The sequence below is a fragment of the Anarrhichthys ocellatus genome, unplaced genomic scaffold (genome assembly GCF_004355925.1).
Source record: "Anarrhichthys ocellatus isolate YVR2014 unplaced genomic scaffold, GSC_Weel_1.0 scaffold156, whole genome shotgun sequence".
Taxonomy (NCBI): domain Eukaryota; kingdom Metazoa; phylum Chordata; class Actinopteri; order Perciformes; family Anarhichadidae; genus Anarrhichthys; species Anarrhichthys ocellatus.
The window spans coordinates 311,212-328,950 of record NW_022280186.1 but is presented as its reverse complement, the minus strand read 5'-3'; the positions used below and the strand labels follow the sequence as shown (position 1 = coordinate 328,950).

Sequence of the window (17,739 nt, the reverse complement as noted above, 5' to 3'; positions counted from 1 at the left end):
GGCTGCTTTGCGGGGGTTCTGTTTTTCCTCTTGGGCCCTAGCCCTAATTTTAAGCCTCTGCTTTAAAATTGCATACCCATACTAAAAAGAGTGTATTTCTGGAACTACAAGGTCTATTTGAATAATTTTGATGTTATGATAAAGGTAACACTTGTGAGATTTGTTTAGATGTGTAAATATCAGTGTATATGTTACTGGTTGAGAGTAAATGAAGATGGCACACAGCTCAAATTGAAAAGTTTCAGGTTCGCCTGAAAAAAAAGCACTTTTATTGTTATTATTTCTTTGGAATGTTACAGCTGCAAGTCTAAAACCACCCCCAAATCATATAACAATATGTGAACAGTCTCTGTGCAAAGTGTGACTTTGATAAAGTGAAGCAGAACAAAATTAGAGGTTTTAGTACAGAGAGATCAGACGAGGTCACCCAAATTGTCATTTTGGAACCAGCTGTTCCATTGTAATTTTCTATACTATATAACTATATATTTCACTTGTTATATCACTAATAGTCTATCCAAATACAGCAGTTTGGCTTCATTTTGAGAGCTAGAATCCTATCTGAGCCTGTTTGTGTCTGTGATCCATGGATCCATTCCTGTCTGCCTGCAGTTTATCTGTGTCTATGTAGACCTAACTCAGCAGCCCATTGGTCGATTTCAGTCAATGAACCCTCCTTCGACACGTCAGAGCCTGGAGAATTGAGCTGGGACAATGTGGTATTGATTGACAGAATCGTTAGCGAGTAAGAATCAAAACCGCGCCGTCCCTCGCGAAGCGTAAAATCTGATACGCCGAAAGTCAAATCGTCCCCCCCTCGTACCCTGCCTTATAAAAGCCCCCTGTCATCACGGAAACAGTCACACAGGATATACGTAGAACCATTTTTTTAGCTCCAGAACTGGGAAATTATGCCTTTGTCTTCATGAAAACAGCGTAAAGGTGAGGAGCTTTATGATTATTAGCGATAAAGCGGTTTGTGGTTCTGGGACTGGGATGGGTGAGAGGCATGGGCCCCTGCTGAGCTGGGGGAGGGGGACCTGGTGGTCTGCAGCTGGTTGATGGAGCCATGGGGGATGGAGTCAAGACTGTCCAATTGTCTTTCAAAACGACAGTAGAACTCGTTCAGCTCATTTGCCAGGCATAGGTCGTTCATGGAGTGGGGGGTTTTTGGCTTGTAGTTGGTGATCTGTTTGAGACCTCTCCAGACAGAAGCAGAGTCACTTGCTGAGAGCTGGTGTTGCAGTTTCTCAGAATACAGTCGTTTAGCGTCTCTCACCGTCTTACTAAACCTGTATTTTGCCTCTTTATACATGTCCTTGTCCCCACTCCTAAATGCCTGTTCCTTGTGCAACCTTAGCTGTCTGAGTTCTGCTGTAAACCAGGGTTTGTCATTGTTGTAACTAACCTGGTGCTTGTTGGAACACAGCTGTCCTCACAGAAGCTGATGTATGAAGTTACAGCCTCTGTGTACTCATCCAGACTGTTGGTAGCAGTCCTGAAAACATCCCAGTCTGTACAGTCTAAGCACGCCCGAAGATCCTCCAGAGCTTCACTGGTCCACTGCTTGAATTTCCTCACCACAGGTTTACAGAGCTTTAATTTCTGCCTGTATGCAGGAATCAGATGGACCATGACGTAGTCAGAGTGACCCAGTGCAGCATAGGGATGGCGTGACAGGCCCCGCTGATTGTGGTGTAACAGTGGTCTAAAATGTTCTCCTCTCTGGTAGGGCATTGAATAAACTGTCTGTATTTGGGGAGTTCATGACTGAGGTTTTCTTTTTTAAAGTCACCAAGGACAATAACTAAAGACTCCGGGTTGGTCCACTCTGCACACATTATCTGGTCTGTGAACGCACGCTGTGCCTCCTGCACGTTGGCCTGGGGCGGAATGTAAACACCGACCAGTATGAATGAAGCGAACTCACGGGGGGAGTAAAAGGGTTTACACTATGATGAAAGATTCCAGATCAGGAGAACAGTGCTGCAGAACCACTGTCACATCGTTGCACCAGCCACTGTTGGAGTAGAAACAGATTCCTCCACCCTTCGATTTGCCGGAGAGCTCCGTGTCGCGATCCTCTGTGAACAGCTGGAAGCCAGCCAGCTGGAGCGCAGAGTCCGGTATCGATCCACAGATCTCAGTGAAGCACAAAATGGAGGATGAAGAAAAGTCTCTGTCTCTCCCCACCAGTAGCTGAAGTTCATCCAGGTTGTTGCTCAGTGAGCGAACGTTGGAGAGAAATATGCCCGGCAGCGGCGTACGAGAACCACGTATGCAAAGACGCACGACCGCACCGGCCCGTTTCCCTGTCCTATGGCGCTTCACTGCATGGGTTAAGGTGAGCACACCTTTTGACGATAATGTCCAGTAATTCCACAGAAGTTAAAAGAAAAGTTGGAAGTAAGTCCGCTTGAGTTGTTCCCCTGATGTTTACGAGCTCATCTCTGGTGAAAGAGCTCCGTGTATCACAGCAGAAAACTGAATAAACAACAAAAACAACACAAAACAATGCGCACCAACATGCAGAGGCAGCCAACCGCGGCACCATCTTGACTGATGTCTTAGCAAACAATTGTCTATTTACACATCCATGAGACACCAATCAACTTTGCATTTATTTTGCATGGTGGGTATAGCATCGGGACACTGACCATCTGGAAAAGCGCCTTTCTTGTGAGAGACAGGGATGGCTACGGCCTCAAAGTGGATTCGGTGCAGATGATGTGTGGCTGGAACTACTGGGTGAGGAGGGATGGACGATGTTGTGCCAAGGAGCAATGATGGCAGAACGTAGCTGGTTGAGCATGTGACTGATCCAGGTCAGGTGTCCCTCAAAGGTTCAACCTCTCATGAGGATGTCATCCATGAAGATACATTTTCTGCGTGCAAACTTTGATGGAGAGTTTGATGGACATTACCCAAATGGACAGTGGTTCCAGGTGTACTGCCAGGTACTGCCAGTTACAGAAGGAGAGGGCCAGCTTGCATTGGTCAGCTGGGTCGACTCTCATGGTCCAGAAACCATTGGTCATGGTCCACCCGACAGCAACTGTCTGCTTGCGTATGACAAGGAAAGGTCAGAGCCAGGATCAGGCTCTGTAATACGCCTCTTGAGTTAATTTACTTTTCGTCGTCCAAAACGGCTTTCCGGGTAAAACAACAGTGACAGTATGACGAATCCACATGATTTTTTTTGTGTTTCTGGTAAGCGATGTCTGCTGTACGTGGTGACGTAGTTAAGCATATATCACTCATATATGCTCAGAAAATCGGCACGTTACTGTCGTCAAAATGTACTTTTATCCCATGTTACATTTTAATTTACTAATCTTTCCTTCCGACTTTCCCCTACACCTGTTGTGAATTTTGAATTTGTTATGTGGATTAAAAAAGCATCTGCTAATAAGTGGCTAAATGAGAGTCCAAAATGTCATCATGCTGACTAGTCAGTCTTTAGAGCCTCAATGTATATATATGCGACAGTGGGGTAGTTTGTTTATAGCCAAAAGTTAGGATTTTACTTCTACTGACTGCATTCACGCTTCAAAAATTAAAAAAGTAGTTTTAATTTGCAATGATTATCTTGCTGAACAAAACGTGTAAGATTCATACATTTTTGTCTGCCACAGAGCCTATTTTTCGCAATAATCCAAAATCGAATGGAAAAATCTATTGTTTTCTCAAGGGAACTAGTACAATGCTAACTTCCGAGGCTACAAAAATACGTCATTCCTACAGCACCCTCTAGAACAGGGGTATAAGAATGTTACATATCTTACCACTTATAATATCCTTCTAGATCACTCGCCGCAGTACCTGTTACCTAACAACACAGATTTAGCAGTACAGAGAATATTTAGTACTGTCAAAAAGCTAAATCACATGACTTGAGGATGTACTAGAGACTACTCTGTGATAAATGTCTACGGTGCTCAGAGTCATGCAGGAAAAAGATATATTCATCACATTATAAACATGTGCAGGAGAACATCTGTGCAAACAAGACACATTCCCAAAGAAAAATAACTTTTCTCTTTGATGAAGGAAACAAAGGAAAGAGAAAGGGACAGAGACAAAAATAAATTGTCTTTCTTACTGCAGTACAGTTGATTCCCAGGCTAATAAGTGACTCCAGAACTACTTGTTTCCTCTTGTGAACATACTCCTGTTCACCAGTACACAGAGATATGGACCTACGGATGGGTTTCTGGAAATGATCAAAGTCAGCTGAATTAGACAAAACAAAAAATAATACTAATATATATTATATACAAGGCACTTTTCAAAACTTCACTTGCAAAAATCAACATAAAACAATTAAGCTTAATAACATCATATACAATCAGACCACAAAGTACAGATATTGAAATATAATGAAATACTTAACAGTGAATCAATAAAAATTAAAGCTGCAAGCAGCATTGATCGGGCCCTCGCAACTTCACGCACGTCGAGGATACTGGCAGGACTCTGGTTGACGCGGCCATGCATTTCTGTGACCATCATACACTGCGTGCACGAGTTAGATGATATTTCCTGTGTAGACCAGCAGCGTAGCAAGATCATGTTGCCAGGTCTTAAGCCTCAAATATTTTGAGTGTACCTCCGATACAATCATAAACGTAAGCCTGTTAAGATCATTAAGAAAATGAATGTGTGTGAATGCGCTTTAGTGTTTGTAACATAACAGACTTTCAGTTTACTGGGATGGGGTTCAACTCCCTGCAGTGTCCTGCTGATTGTATTTGGACTTACATGAAAGTTAACAGAACAGTAGTGCCATTTGCTTTTACTTGAACACTTTAATTTAACACTGTTTTCATTTTAAGCTCTTCTGTAACTTTAGATTGTAGTGTAAAGCATTCATTGTAACATTTAACCTGATTCTCATGAAGAAGCTCTGGACAGATGATTTATACTAATGCCCACTGACATGGTTTGAGAACCACTGTTATCTAACTTTTGCTCTCCAAGCATCTTAGTTTACACATATTTGGATCAGATAAGTCTTTATCTCATGGTGTGCCGACAAACCCTTTCAATAAGTTCAGTGTTTGGGCCGCTGTAATTATAGAATCCTGCTTTCGTCTGTGGTTGCCAGTAGGTGGCGCTATGACTGAGTTAATATTGGCATGCAGGAGTCCTAAAATCATGACAGTAATCAAGCATGTCAAGTTTGGGACAGTTTTGACAAACTACAGTTGAGTTACAACAGCTTGATGGCGAACCATGTAAAATGGCCGCCACACCAAGTCCATGTTGTTCAATGAAACCTCAAGCTTTTAGTAACTTTTAATCACAAAGAATTTGGTCAGAACAATCTCTAAAGACCTAAGTTGATCTGATTAATTCCCTAGGAGGAGTTCGTTAAGGTACAGCACCTGGAAATGGAAAGAAAACATGAGGTATTCATACAAAATTCCAAATGGCTGACTTCCGGTTGGTTTTAGAGCATGGACCTTTTTTTTAAGTCTCCATGTTATACATCTGCTTACCAAATTTTATACATCTAGGTGAAACGTACTGCAAGGGCTGCATCGTCAAAATATTGTAGGGGGCTCTATCGAGCCGACTTGCCACTCTGAAGCATTAAAATCACTTAGATATCAATTAGATAACTACATTCAGGATTTTAAATGTGTGTGACAAGTTTGGTTATGTTTTGAGTATTTTTAGCCCCTCAAAAACACATTTGTTTTTCATGGCGAAGAATGCGTCACCACAGCAATGGCTTTTCATGAAACAACAAGCTTTGAGTAACTTTTCATCACAAAGGTCTTTAGATTGTTCTGACCAAATTTGAAGTTGATTTGATTATTTCCCTAGGAGGAGTTCATTAAAGTATAGTGCCTAGAAATGGTCAAAAATGAATGGAAAATTCACACAAATTGCAGACTTACAGTATGGTTTAGAGCAGGGGTCCCCAACTGGCGGTCCAGATCCGGACCCAGATGTAGTTGCATCTGGACCCAGGATCTCAAACCGATAGATAATTTGGAAATCTACATATTAGAAAGCTAGTTTATACTTTATCTGGCGCAGCTTATTCAGCAGTTACGGCACTTGTTCAGCGGTGCAGGAAACACACCGACCAATGCGTTGTAAATCACATCAGGTGATGCAGCTCAGCCAATCAAATATGGGTATTCTGACAAGTTTCCTGACTCGAGTGAGATTTACACACACCGTGACACACGGGGGAGAGACGAGGAAATATATATATCAGAGCAGGACTATTACGTTGATCAGAGAATTTATCTCACAAGACGTTCTCCAAAAAGAGAAACGTGTTCAGAGAGAACAGAATTTATAAGCAAGAATGAACAGACTCTTATATGTTAATTCTTCCCACAAGCAGTTAAAACCAGCATGTCTCATATGTCCAGAAACTATTGATAAAAGCGGCAAATGAAGCGGACTACGAGGCAAAGCACAACTCTTTTGAACAAACGTACCCACTCACATCTGAAATGAAGACACAGAAAATAAACCTAAGAGCCCAATATGATCAGAATCCTAACACAGTAATTCACTGTCCAACAATGATGTAAACAGAGAGAATAGAGCTGAAACAAGTGGTTTAATAACCACAGATAAAGTCCATGCTCACTGATTTATCTTGTTAGATGAAAAAATATAATATTGTGGCTTTTTTGATTGACATCAATTCACACTGAATTAAGTGAATTTAAAGCTGCAGACAATTCAGTGAAATACATTTCTCTAAAATGAATTAATTTATCTTAAGATGCACATTTTTTCAAAAGCTTTCTGTTATGTCAGTTATTCTTTAATCCAGCCCTTATTGCACTTAAAATGAGAAGAACATTTATTTATGTATTTCTATGTATTTATAATCCATCCAGTTAAATTTGAAAACTGAGAATAATAATTGTTCAAATATAATTGATGTGTACTTTCTTTATTTGATTTGACAGTTGTTGATTACACAGAGACGTTACTACTACTAGACTTCTTGAATATAATTTATATGTATATATTAGTGCTGGGCAACGATGAAAATTTTCCTCATCCTTTAAATCATCCTGTCCAAATTTGATGTTGATCGTATAAACTCTGTTGGAGGGGTTTGTTGAAATACAAAGCCTGAAAACGTAGTTTAATGGGAGTTGCATAAAATGACCGATACGCCACGGCTACGCTATTTCATTGAACGTAAAGCTTTTGATAACTTTTAATCACAAAGGTCTTTGGATTGTACTGTCCAAATTTGAAGTGGCTCTGATAAAGTCCCTAGGAGGAGTTCGTTAAAGTATAGCGACTAGAAATCAAGGGAAAATTCACACAAAAATCAAAATGGCCAACTTTTGGTTGATTTTAGAGCATGGTCCCAAGAGACTTTTTTTAAAGTCTCCATATGATACATGTACCGACCAAATTTAAGGTTTAGGTTAAACGTGGTGCTTGGGCTGCTTTGTGGAAAATCTGCAGGGGGCGCTATCGAGACAATTTATAACGACCAAGCCAAAAATCCTCATGAGATCTTTAATTTCATCACCTACGACAAAGTACAAATTTCCATGAGTTTTTGAGTATCCCAAGTCACAGAAAAATCTGCTTGCTTTTTCATGGCGAAGAAAGCGCTATGACTATGTCAAAATTGAGGCATTGGAATGTTTTCAGGCCTGAACTAGCATCCTGCATAAGACATTTTGGGCAGATTTGACAATGTACCCTGGAGTTACAACAACTTAAATTTTCATGAAAAATTGCACAAAATGGATGCCACGCCAAGGTTGTTGCATGAAAACTCATGATTTTGATAATTTTTCATTATAAAAGTCTTAAGATCGTGCTGACCAAATTTGAAGGCGATCGCATAAATACTGTAGGCTGTAGACTTTGTGAAAATACAAAGCCTGAAAATGGGGAAAAATGGCCAAAAAGAGCTAACTACTGTAGCGCCCCCTAGTGGCTGAAGGGAATGAAAATGTGAGGGTATATTACAGGCTGCAATGTGGACATTTGTCTCAAATTTCATGATGATAGGCACAATGGTTTTAAAGTTAGGTTGATTGATGTACAGGGCCACGCCCCTTATAAGTTCATTGGTCCATATCTTCTTAACACGATAAGTTATCAATACGATTTTGAGGGGGTTTTGATGACATCGATTCAATAATGATCCACATCAACTTTGGTAGCAATCGGACACAGCGTTTAGGAGCAGTTTGCAAAAATGTGTTTTTCACAAAAGTTTAAATGGTGGAAATCTGAATGGGCGGAGTTTCAAAGTGATAGAGCGTTGATTGTAGAGCAGATGGAGCTGAATATGTATGTCAAATTTCACGTTAATCGGACATGTTGGGTGATGGCCGTGGCCTGTGAAACTGTAGGGGGCGCTAGTGAGCCATTTTGTCATACATGAACATGCGACCCATAAAACCTCAAATTTTAACGCAGTCCTGATACGCCTGCTAAATTTGGGGAGTTTTTGAGTATGATAAAGCCCTGAAAAATGCGATTTTAGAGGCAACGGAATAATAATAATAATTCTTTTAATTACAATAGGGCCTTCGCCCGACTTCGTCGGTGCTCGACCCCTAATAATAATAAACATTAGAATAACAATAGGTCCTCCGCTCTGACTATGTCGGTGCTCGGGCCCGAATAATAATAATAAACATCAGAATAACAATAGGTCCTCCGCTCCGACTACGTCGGTGCTCGGGCCCTATATATGAAAAAGTGTAAAATATTTCAATAATGTATGTATTTCTTGAAGAGACCAAATTGAAATGCATCTCAAGCCAGAGCTGAATCTGCCTCAAACATTGAAATGTTTTACACTATCATGGGACAATACTTTAATGTGTTATTGTGCTGCTACAAAATACTGACTATAATACAGCGTCTGCTTAAGTTGTTTTTTTTTGACATATTGAACTTACATGCAAATGCACTTTTTAATATGTTGCACTAACAATAAATGCCACTTATTGTTGCCACAACAGTCAAGATGTGTATATCCAAATACCAGCCAAATGATTACTTTTTGTCTTTTTGTCAGTATACCCCTGTAGTACCCATGGACAAAAACTACACACATGCTATCAGGGTAGGGGAACCTGATATATGGTGCAATTTCCTTGTATATAACATGTGATAGACAGTTGATTATATACATCATACAACCTAAATCCTTTGACATGCATCCCTCACCTCAGAAGTGGCTGTATTCCCCTCCATGTTGTCCATTGCTTTTGCTCGGGCTACTGCAATACAAAGCCAGAAGCAAATCACTGTGACTGAAAAACTTGTATTTCCAGTCTGCATGTTTGGGTGGTGGAAATAACCGTCAGTGTTAAGCTTCTTCCTCAATCGATGTTTGCTCAGGATCCAGTCATATATTGGCAGACAAAGGAGCACAGAGACACAAATGGGCCAGAGTAAATCCAGAAACAAATCAAACAAGCAATCCGATAGACCTTAACTCTCTCTCTCTCTCACACACAACATTGTTGATTCGTACCATGTGTTGGCTTTTGATGGAAGGATTTCTCAATACCTCCAGATGTCAAGATGGAGAGGCTGGAAAACAAGGACTCTATCTCTACAGGGTGTGGGGGGGCTCTGATAGGCTTGTACTCAGTTTTGTGGCTTACTGTAGTCCTGATGACTAATTAATAACATGGAATCAGCACGCAATTAATCCATGGGGATTCCCTGTGCAGATTGAAATCTTGCTCACAGCACTGTCTGGCTTTGTTTGACAGATTGTGAAACTGACTTACATAAAAAAGACTGTAAAAGTCCGTGGTGGAAGAAGTAATCAGATCCTTTACATAAGTGAAAGTATACAACTTGAAAAATGTGTTGCTAAAGTAATGTGTTTAAAGTAAAAGTCAAAATTCACTTAAAGTATCAAAAGTAAAAATACTCATTCCACAGAAAAAGGCAGCTGTCACTGATATATTATTATATATTATTTAGTGCTGGGCAATGATTAAAATATTTAATCACGAATAATTGCATGGATTTTTTTGCGATTAATTGCATTGTTATGGCAAAGTTCAATAATGAATTCAAAAGTGGTGTATTGCGCACTTTTATCTTGAAAGTACTGCTATATGAACAAAAGTGCAACAACATTTGGTTTGCAAACACTTTAAACAAATAAGGTTATTTTTAACAGCAGTATTCCCTTTACACAGTAGCAGTTATACAGTTATAATGATTCTGATAATAGATATTCAGCCGGTGTTCATAACTTTATCTTCATGTGTGTAATAGATGCAATTTAAATATACACCTTAAACTGCAAACATATCTACTTCTTTTTTTTTGTTTGTTAAATTCTCAGTAGCGATAACTAAATGATGCTTATTATACATATTACAAACAAAAACACTTTAAAAACTCGACAATATGTATTTTAATATTGTCACTGTTGCAAATTGTTTGATTGCATGATTTACTTTTATTGTGAAGAGCATGAAAACTGAAGTGCTTTTACTTTGAAGAGACAGGAAGTAGAATGGTATGTGTTCTTGACGCTAACAATGTTGATACGTAGAAAACCAGATGTCGGGTGCAAGAGCGCGTTCTGTTCACTGTAACACTGTAATACTGCAGTTCAGACAGTAAAGTGTTCCGTTCAAACAAGACGTGTCTTGGTCCTCACTAGAAGCTCCACTTCACAACATTCACGTTTGATCTGTAACGAGACGATCGTGCGCGCGTGTGTGTGTGTGTTTGAGTGAAGGACGGTGGTGACGGAGTGTAGGAGGGGTTCTGGACCCGGGGGGGAGAAGGAAGTGACGCCACATGAACACAGCTGTTCACTGCTTGCTGCCTGGTTCTTGTGTTAAAAATGTCGCTTAATAATAAATAAATAAAAAACTGCGTTAACGCGCGATAATATAATTGTCGGCGTTAATTAATTAATGCGTTAACTTGCCCAGCACTAATATTATTAGATTATAGATACTTAATCTGAATTTAATTATATTATTAATAACTTCAGCCGTGAGATAAATGTAGTGGAGTATATTACAATATTTCCCTCTGAACTGTAGTAGAGTAGAGTTACAAAGTAGCACCAACTTAGAAATTTTGAAGTGAAGTACAAGTACATACAAATTGTACCAAGTAAAAGTAACTAACTTCTGAACGTACTTAGTTAATTTCACCACCATTTGGTGTGTGCCATGCATAGGTTATAAATTGGTGTTTTGCCATACAGGCAGAGGAAGAGGATTATTTCTCTTTCACAATCAACTTGTAGCTAATAAAAACAGTTTTTAGTGGTGAATGCAATATATTTTTATTTTCACTTTAAAAAAAAAAGTGAAATCCTCCTGTTGTCAGCATGTCAAAGTGTCCTTGAGCGAGACACTGAACCCTAAATTACTGCCCAGGCACCTCAGTTCTGCTCCTAAAAGGCTCAAATTTCATGAATGTACCATTTTGGCTTTTTGCAACCAGAAGTGACACAAGAGGGTGGAGCTAAGTACAACCGAATGCTGAATAAGACTTTAACTTCTGTGAAAGGGTTAATGTTGTAAGATGAAAATATTGACAACTCCCAGACCGGACAACACTGTGTTAGCGGCCTGTCAATGACAAGATAGCCACGCCCTAAAGCAGGGGTCTTCAACGTTTTTCAGGCCAAGGACCCCCAAACTGATAGAGAGATGGAGCAGGGACCCCCGACTATATATATATTGTATAAAATTGTGTTTTATATTAAATGGGCCTAGTGCCATGTATACCTCTTGATTATGCATTCAATACTAAGCTATTCAAATAATACACAGGTTAATATATTCATGTTTTTATTTTAAACATGTGCAAGGTACAGTGAGTAGGGTGGCCGTGCCACTGCCATTTATAAACATACCTTGTCAACTGATACCAATGCCAATATCAACATTGTCTGTCAATTGCATGATAATCATCATACAAGCTATTCAAATTGATGTTTTCATTTTAAACATAAATGTGGAAACGAAAAATGAGTGATGGCCTCTTTGTGCCACTGCCATGCCTAAACATACCTGTTATCTTTCATACAATACTGAACTATTAAAATAATGGACACATTCATGTTTAGAGAATTTATTTATTTATTTTTTTAATTGTCTAATCAACCAAAAATTTCGTGGACCCCCTGTTGAAGACCTCTGCCCTAAAGCATGGTAAAACCTGGTTTATTGTCTATTTTACTCCTAATTGGACCATAATTTATGAAATGAACATTAGGCTGTATTGAAAAAGACTTGAAACTAGCAATTCAGACCATAAACTCATGTTTACATTATTTACTGAGGTAACAAATCAAAAGTAGGGTCATTTTCAGTTTACAGCGAGGAAGAGAGCAATATTTAATTATATTTTATTCTAACAATGATATTAATTTCAGAGTCAGACTTTCATACCTCTACTAATAAACCTGTAACTACATGTGTTTTTACTTATGTTTGAGGGGAAAAGAGTGATAATGTATTAGGTTGGAAATGCTACATGTTAGTTTTTATTAAAACAGACCCCCCCCCCCACACTTTCTTTGTTAATAATTGAACTATTCTAACACTCTTCAGACTTTATATCGAGATAATACACGATCACGTCAGTAGATGGCACTTTGGTGCTGCTGTGGATCCATTAGAGAGAACGTAGCTACAGGCTCCGCTCATGCGCAGCTCAGAATAAAACTAGCTCTGGCCTGAGCATGACGCTAACGTTGGTCCTCTCTCTGTATTAATCCACAGGTATGCAAAACGTGTTTTCTGTCCGTAACTTGAGTTATGATGGAATGTAAATGCAGTTCAATGTTTTGTAATGTTGTAACATGATTGGAGATGTGTGATAAATTTATTTAGCTATATTTTGTAGCTAATTGTTCCGACGAACGTTGTAATGCTACCTAGCTAGTTCTGTCTGTGAACTTCAGTGTTACACCGTAGTTGTTAAATGTTAGTAGGACTGGATATGGAATATATTTGAATTCATTTGAATTTGTTCACACCATCTTGATGTAAATTGTGAAATGTTATGATCTGCAATGCAGCTCAGAATAAAACTAGATCTGGCTTGAGCATGATGCTAACGTTGGTCCTCTCTCTGTATTAATCCACAGTTGGATCAGTTGGCTACACTGTGTAACCTTTGCTGCCGGTCCAGATTTCCCCTAGGTCTGGTGCCGGTAACATTTACACCCATCACATTTCAATGTTTGGCCTGTGTGCGTATGGCACTCTGTAAAACAAACATTGAATCGTTGTTTACAGTTATGGTATAGTACAGTTTCATAGGTTTGGTAGCAATACCCACATACATAGGACGCACCGAAAAACCCCGTCTGGTTTTCAATCAGGTGTTGGGAACGAAAAGGAGCGTGTTTGAGTTATCAGCATATAAGAAAACTAAATTATTGACAACAATAGAATTATTAGTGTCAGTAAAATTATTAACGATTATTAATAATAGCGGGGCACTGTGAGAAATCTATGTTTAAATGCGCTCCTTGTGCTGGATATTATGTGTTACAATATGTTTACTTGTGAAAGGAACTAAAAGGAGAGTTACTGAATGTATTGTGCACTGTGAGAGAAACCAGAGACCTTATGACACCACCATATAAGGTAATAAATTTTGCAACAGGAACTAAACACCAGGGATGTGCGGTCAGGGGAGGCAGAGCAGTACCTTACCTATGTGTGTGTAAAGAATGCTGATATGAAATATGAAAAACAACCAGTGGTCAATGTGCAAGCTGCCAATTGAATGGTGATTTAAGCTACTCTATATTGGGTTCATATATTTGTAAATCTGACTCTGAAAGAGTCAGTGCCTCACCAGCCACGAACCTCACCGCACGTCACTGCTAAACACAGTCTTCGGAGAGAGGGGGATGTTGCTGAAAAGTGTCTGAATAGGATAAGCAGATCAGGTTTCAGCCAATCCATGGGCTTTATCCAACATGACGGCGAGTGACGCGGGAGCTGGAGAAGCGGTAGCTTTCACTTTTAAATGTAAGTATTGGGTTTTAACTCACTCGAATATCACAAATGTTAAAACAAAATAAACGACCTTATAACATCACACGTTTGGTAAAATGGTCGGTTAAATTACGTGACCTTCGTAGCTTACAAGCTAGCTAACTAACTAACTAGCTGCTCAAATACTGGGAGCTTATAACATCACGTTTGTTAAAATGATAGGTTAAATTACGTGACGTTGGTAACTGAAAAGCTAACTAACGTTAGCCGCGGCGCTAGTAGCGGCAGCTCGTCTGCCTGCATCTGACCGTAGTTAGCCTTGTAAAGTAACTTTTAATAACTTCACTTTCAAACCTCAGAGGTTGACTAATATCTTACTGAGATTGTAACAATTTTACAGATGATTTATACTTCATATTATGTCCATAAAGGACCAACGTGAGGTCAGGTATACAGGTTGTCGAACTGAAATATCACTTTAAGTCCGGTAACGTTACAAACGTTGAGATTAATTACATGAATACACTGAACTTGGGTATTTTGCTAATTCTGTTCTTGTTTTGTTACAGAGAACCAGGAGCTGAGGGGGGAGAACGATGGACCAACATTCAGCAACCGTAGCTTTGAATTAAGACATTAGTCCATTTGTAATATCTCCATTTGATCATTTTGTACTAAGTTATAGTTACATTAGCTCTCATCCTATATAAAAAATATAAAGTATGTCCACATGTGTTACTGCAAGTTAATAAACGTGTTTGCTGACATTTGTTTTGTTGCTGTTGTTAATGTTAACTGTCTTGACTGATTTCCTCTGCCTTATATGCAATACATATTTACATATATACATATATATATTAGTGCTGGGCAACGATTAAAATATTTAATCGCGATTAATCGCATCGATTTTTTGCGATTAATCACGATTAATCGCATTGTTATGGCAAAGTTCAATAATGAATTCAAAAGTAGTGTATTGTGCACTTTTTTTTAAAAAGTACTGCTATATGAACAACAGGGCAATAACATTTGGTTCACGAGATGCAGGTAGCATGTTTTATACTTAATGTGAATATAATTCATACTTTGTTGGCATCTTATTCTGAAAACCGGATGTTCGTCTGAAGAAACCAGATGTTGTCTCACGTTAATCTTCCGCTAACTTTCAAAGTCCTTCGCTCGCTCCCGATCCCTGCCGTTTAAATGTGTTTACTGTGAATTTCAGCATATAGGTGCACTAAAATGTAAGTGTCTGCTGAGTTGACCACGGAGATCTGAGTGTCTGCTGACTGCGATGTCCAGTAGTCTCCAGGGAGAGCAACAGCTGCTGCAGCTTCTCTCTTTATTTCTGCCCCCCTCGACCAGAAGCGGAAGTCGCCTTTTCTCTACGGCAACCCTGAAGGGACATCATATCTCCAATACAAAACGATAAACATGAGACAGTCTGTTACAATAATAATAGATTAAAAATACTTACCTGTTTTTTTGTTGTTTTTTAATTATTATTATTCTTATTTTTTTTTCCCATCTCAAAAGGCTCAAGGACATAAAACACATACGTTCACACACACACACACACACACACACACACACACACACACACACACACACACACACACACACACACTATAGGATGTTTGCTGGCTTTTATCCCACTGTTCTTGTCATCCTCTTGTTGTTATGTATATGTATTGTCTCTTGTCTTTCATTAAAAAAAAAAAAAATTATAATTAATTTAAAAAATGCGTTAACGCGCGATAAAATAATTGTCTGCGTTAATTAATGAATGCGTTGACGCGAAATTAACGCATTAACTTGCCCAGCACTAATATATATATATATATATTAGTGCTGGGCAACGATTACAATTTTTAATCGCGATTAATCGCATGATTTTTTTGCGATTAATCGCATTGTTATGCGCAAAGTTCAATAATGAATTCAAGAGTAGTGTATTGCGCACTTTTATTGTAAAAGTACTGCTATATGAACAAAAGTGCAATAACATTTGGTTTGCAAACACTTTAAAGAAATCAGGTTCTCGTTAACAGCAGTATTCCCTTTACACAGTAGCAGTTATAATACAGTTATGATTGTGATAATAGATATTCAGCCGGTGTTCACAACTTTATTTTCATGTGTGTAATAAATGCAATTTGAAATATACACCTTGAAAACTGCAAACCTATCTACGTCATGTTTTTTTTTTTTTTTTTTTTTCTTAAATTCTCGGTAGCGATAACTAAATGATATGCTTATTATACATATTAAAAACTTTAAAAACTCTAAAAAAAAAGAATTTAAATTAATTATTATTATGCAACGCTGATTACTGTGTAATATGTACGTTAATGTACGTTGGTACATAGAGGGCGATAAGAAGCTGTACATGGAGGGAGTTAGGACCCAGGGGAATGTAGGTGAAGGAAACAGCAAGAGACGACACACAAACAGCTGTTCACCGCTCGCTGCCCGGTTCTTGTGTTAAAAATGTCAGCTTAATAAAAAATAAAAAAATTGCATGAGCGCGAGATAATATAATTGTCGGCGTTCATTAATGAATGCGTTAACACGATAATAACGAGTTAACTTGCCCAGCACTAATATATACATGTATATATGTGTGAATGAAATAAAATAAAGTTATTGATAAATACATTGTTTTCATTACAAGAACTATAACTGATTGAAAATTAGTTATTTAACATAGTAACTGATTTAATTAACTGATTATTAATTTAGAAAAACTCTATTATGAAAAAGAACTATGAATGAATTATTGAATATATGATTGAAAAACTGATTAAAACTAAAACCTTTATAGTATATATATATATCAGCTCGCGACGCAAACAGGAAGTCCTCTGTAGCATAGGCCGTCTCATTTCGGAGACCACTCGGTCCGGCCTTTGTGGTCCTCAAAGGACGTGGCCGACATAGACCGCGAAGGCTGGGTCCACCGAAGGATGCAGCCGCTGGATTGGGACATAGGCAGTGTTTACAGTGGAAGCAGGTACCGGGATCCAAGTCGAACCCACCAATAGAAACTCCTGGCTCATTCAGCAGCATATGCCCCGCCCACTACATCCAAACTCAACTCGTAGGTTTTTTTTTTGAGAGCAAAGTTGTTGTTTTGGAGAGCAAAGGTTTTTGATTTGCAGCCAAAAATTCTAGTTTCATAAGCAAAACTAACGAATAATTTATTGTCAGTTTATATATTTTTTTTAGTGCTGGGCAAGTTAACGCGTTAATTTCGCGTTAACGCATTCATTAATTAATGCTGACAATTATTTTATCGCGCATTAACGCATTTTTTAAATTTATTATAATTTTTTTTTTTTGAAAGACAAGAGACAATACATATACATAACAACAAGAGGATGACAAGAACAGTGGGATAAAAGCCAGCAAACATCCTATAGTCAGTAATTTTAGTGCACCTATATGCTGAAATCACAGTAAACGCATTTAAACGGCACAGATCGGGAGCAAGCGAAGGACTTTGAAAGTTAGCGGAAAGATTAACGTGAGACAACATCCGGTTTCTTCAGACGAACATCCGGTTTTCAGAATAAGATGCCAACAAAGTATGAATTATATTCACATTAAGTATAAAACATGCTACCTGCATCTCGTGAACCAAATGTTATTGCCCTGTTGTTCATATAGCAGTACTTTTAAAATAAAAGTGCGCAATACATTACTTTTGAATTCATTATTGAACTTTGCCATAACAATGCGATTAATCGCAAAAAATCCATGCGATTAA

The 17,739-nt window shown here is 38.5% G+C and overlaps 1 protein-coding gene across 2 annotated transcripts in view; it reads right to left on the bottom strand.

Annotated features, from left to right (window-relative positions):
* LOC116400222 (cytosolic phospholipase A2 beta-like) overlaps positions 1–9,411 on the bottom strand; it is a 43,824-nt gene extending 34,413 nt beyond the window's left edge. For both annotated transcript variants that reach the window (XM_031877942.1, XM_031877943.1), the window contains exons 1-2: positions 9,190–9,411; positions 4,103–4,213 (exon numbers count right to left, since the gene is read on the bottom strand). In XM_031877942.1, the coding sequence (XP_031733802.1) occupies positions 4,103–4,213; positions 9,190–9,303 (225 nt within the window). In that variant the 5' untranslated portion in view covers positions 9,304–9,411. The remainder of the gene's footprint in view (positions 1–4,102; positions 4,214–9,189) is intronic.
* Positions 9,412–17,739: the final 8,328 nt, after the last annotated feature.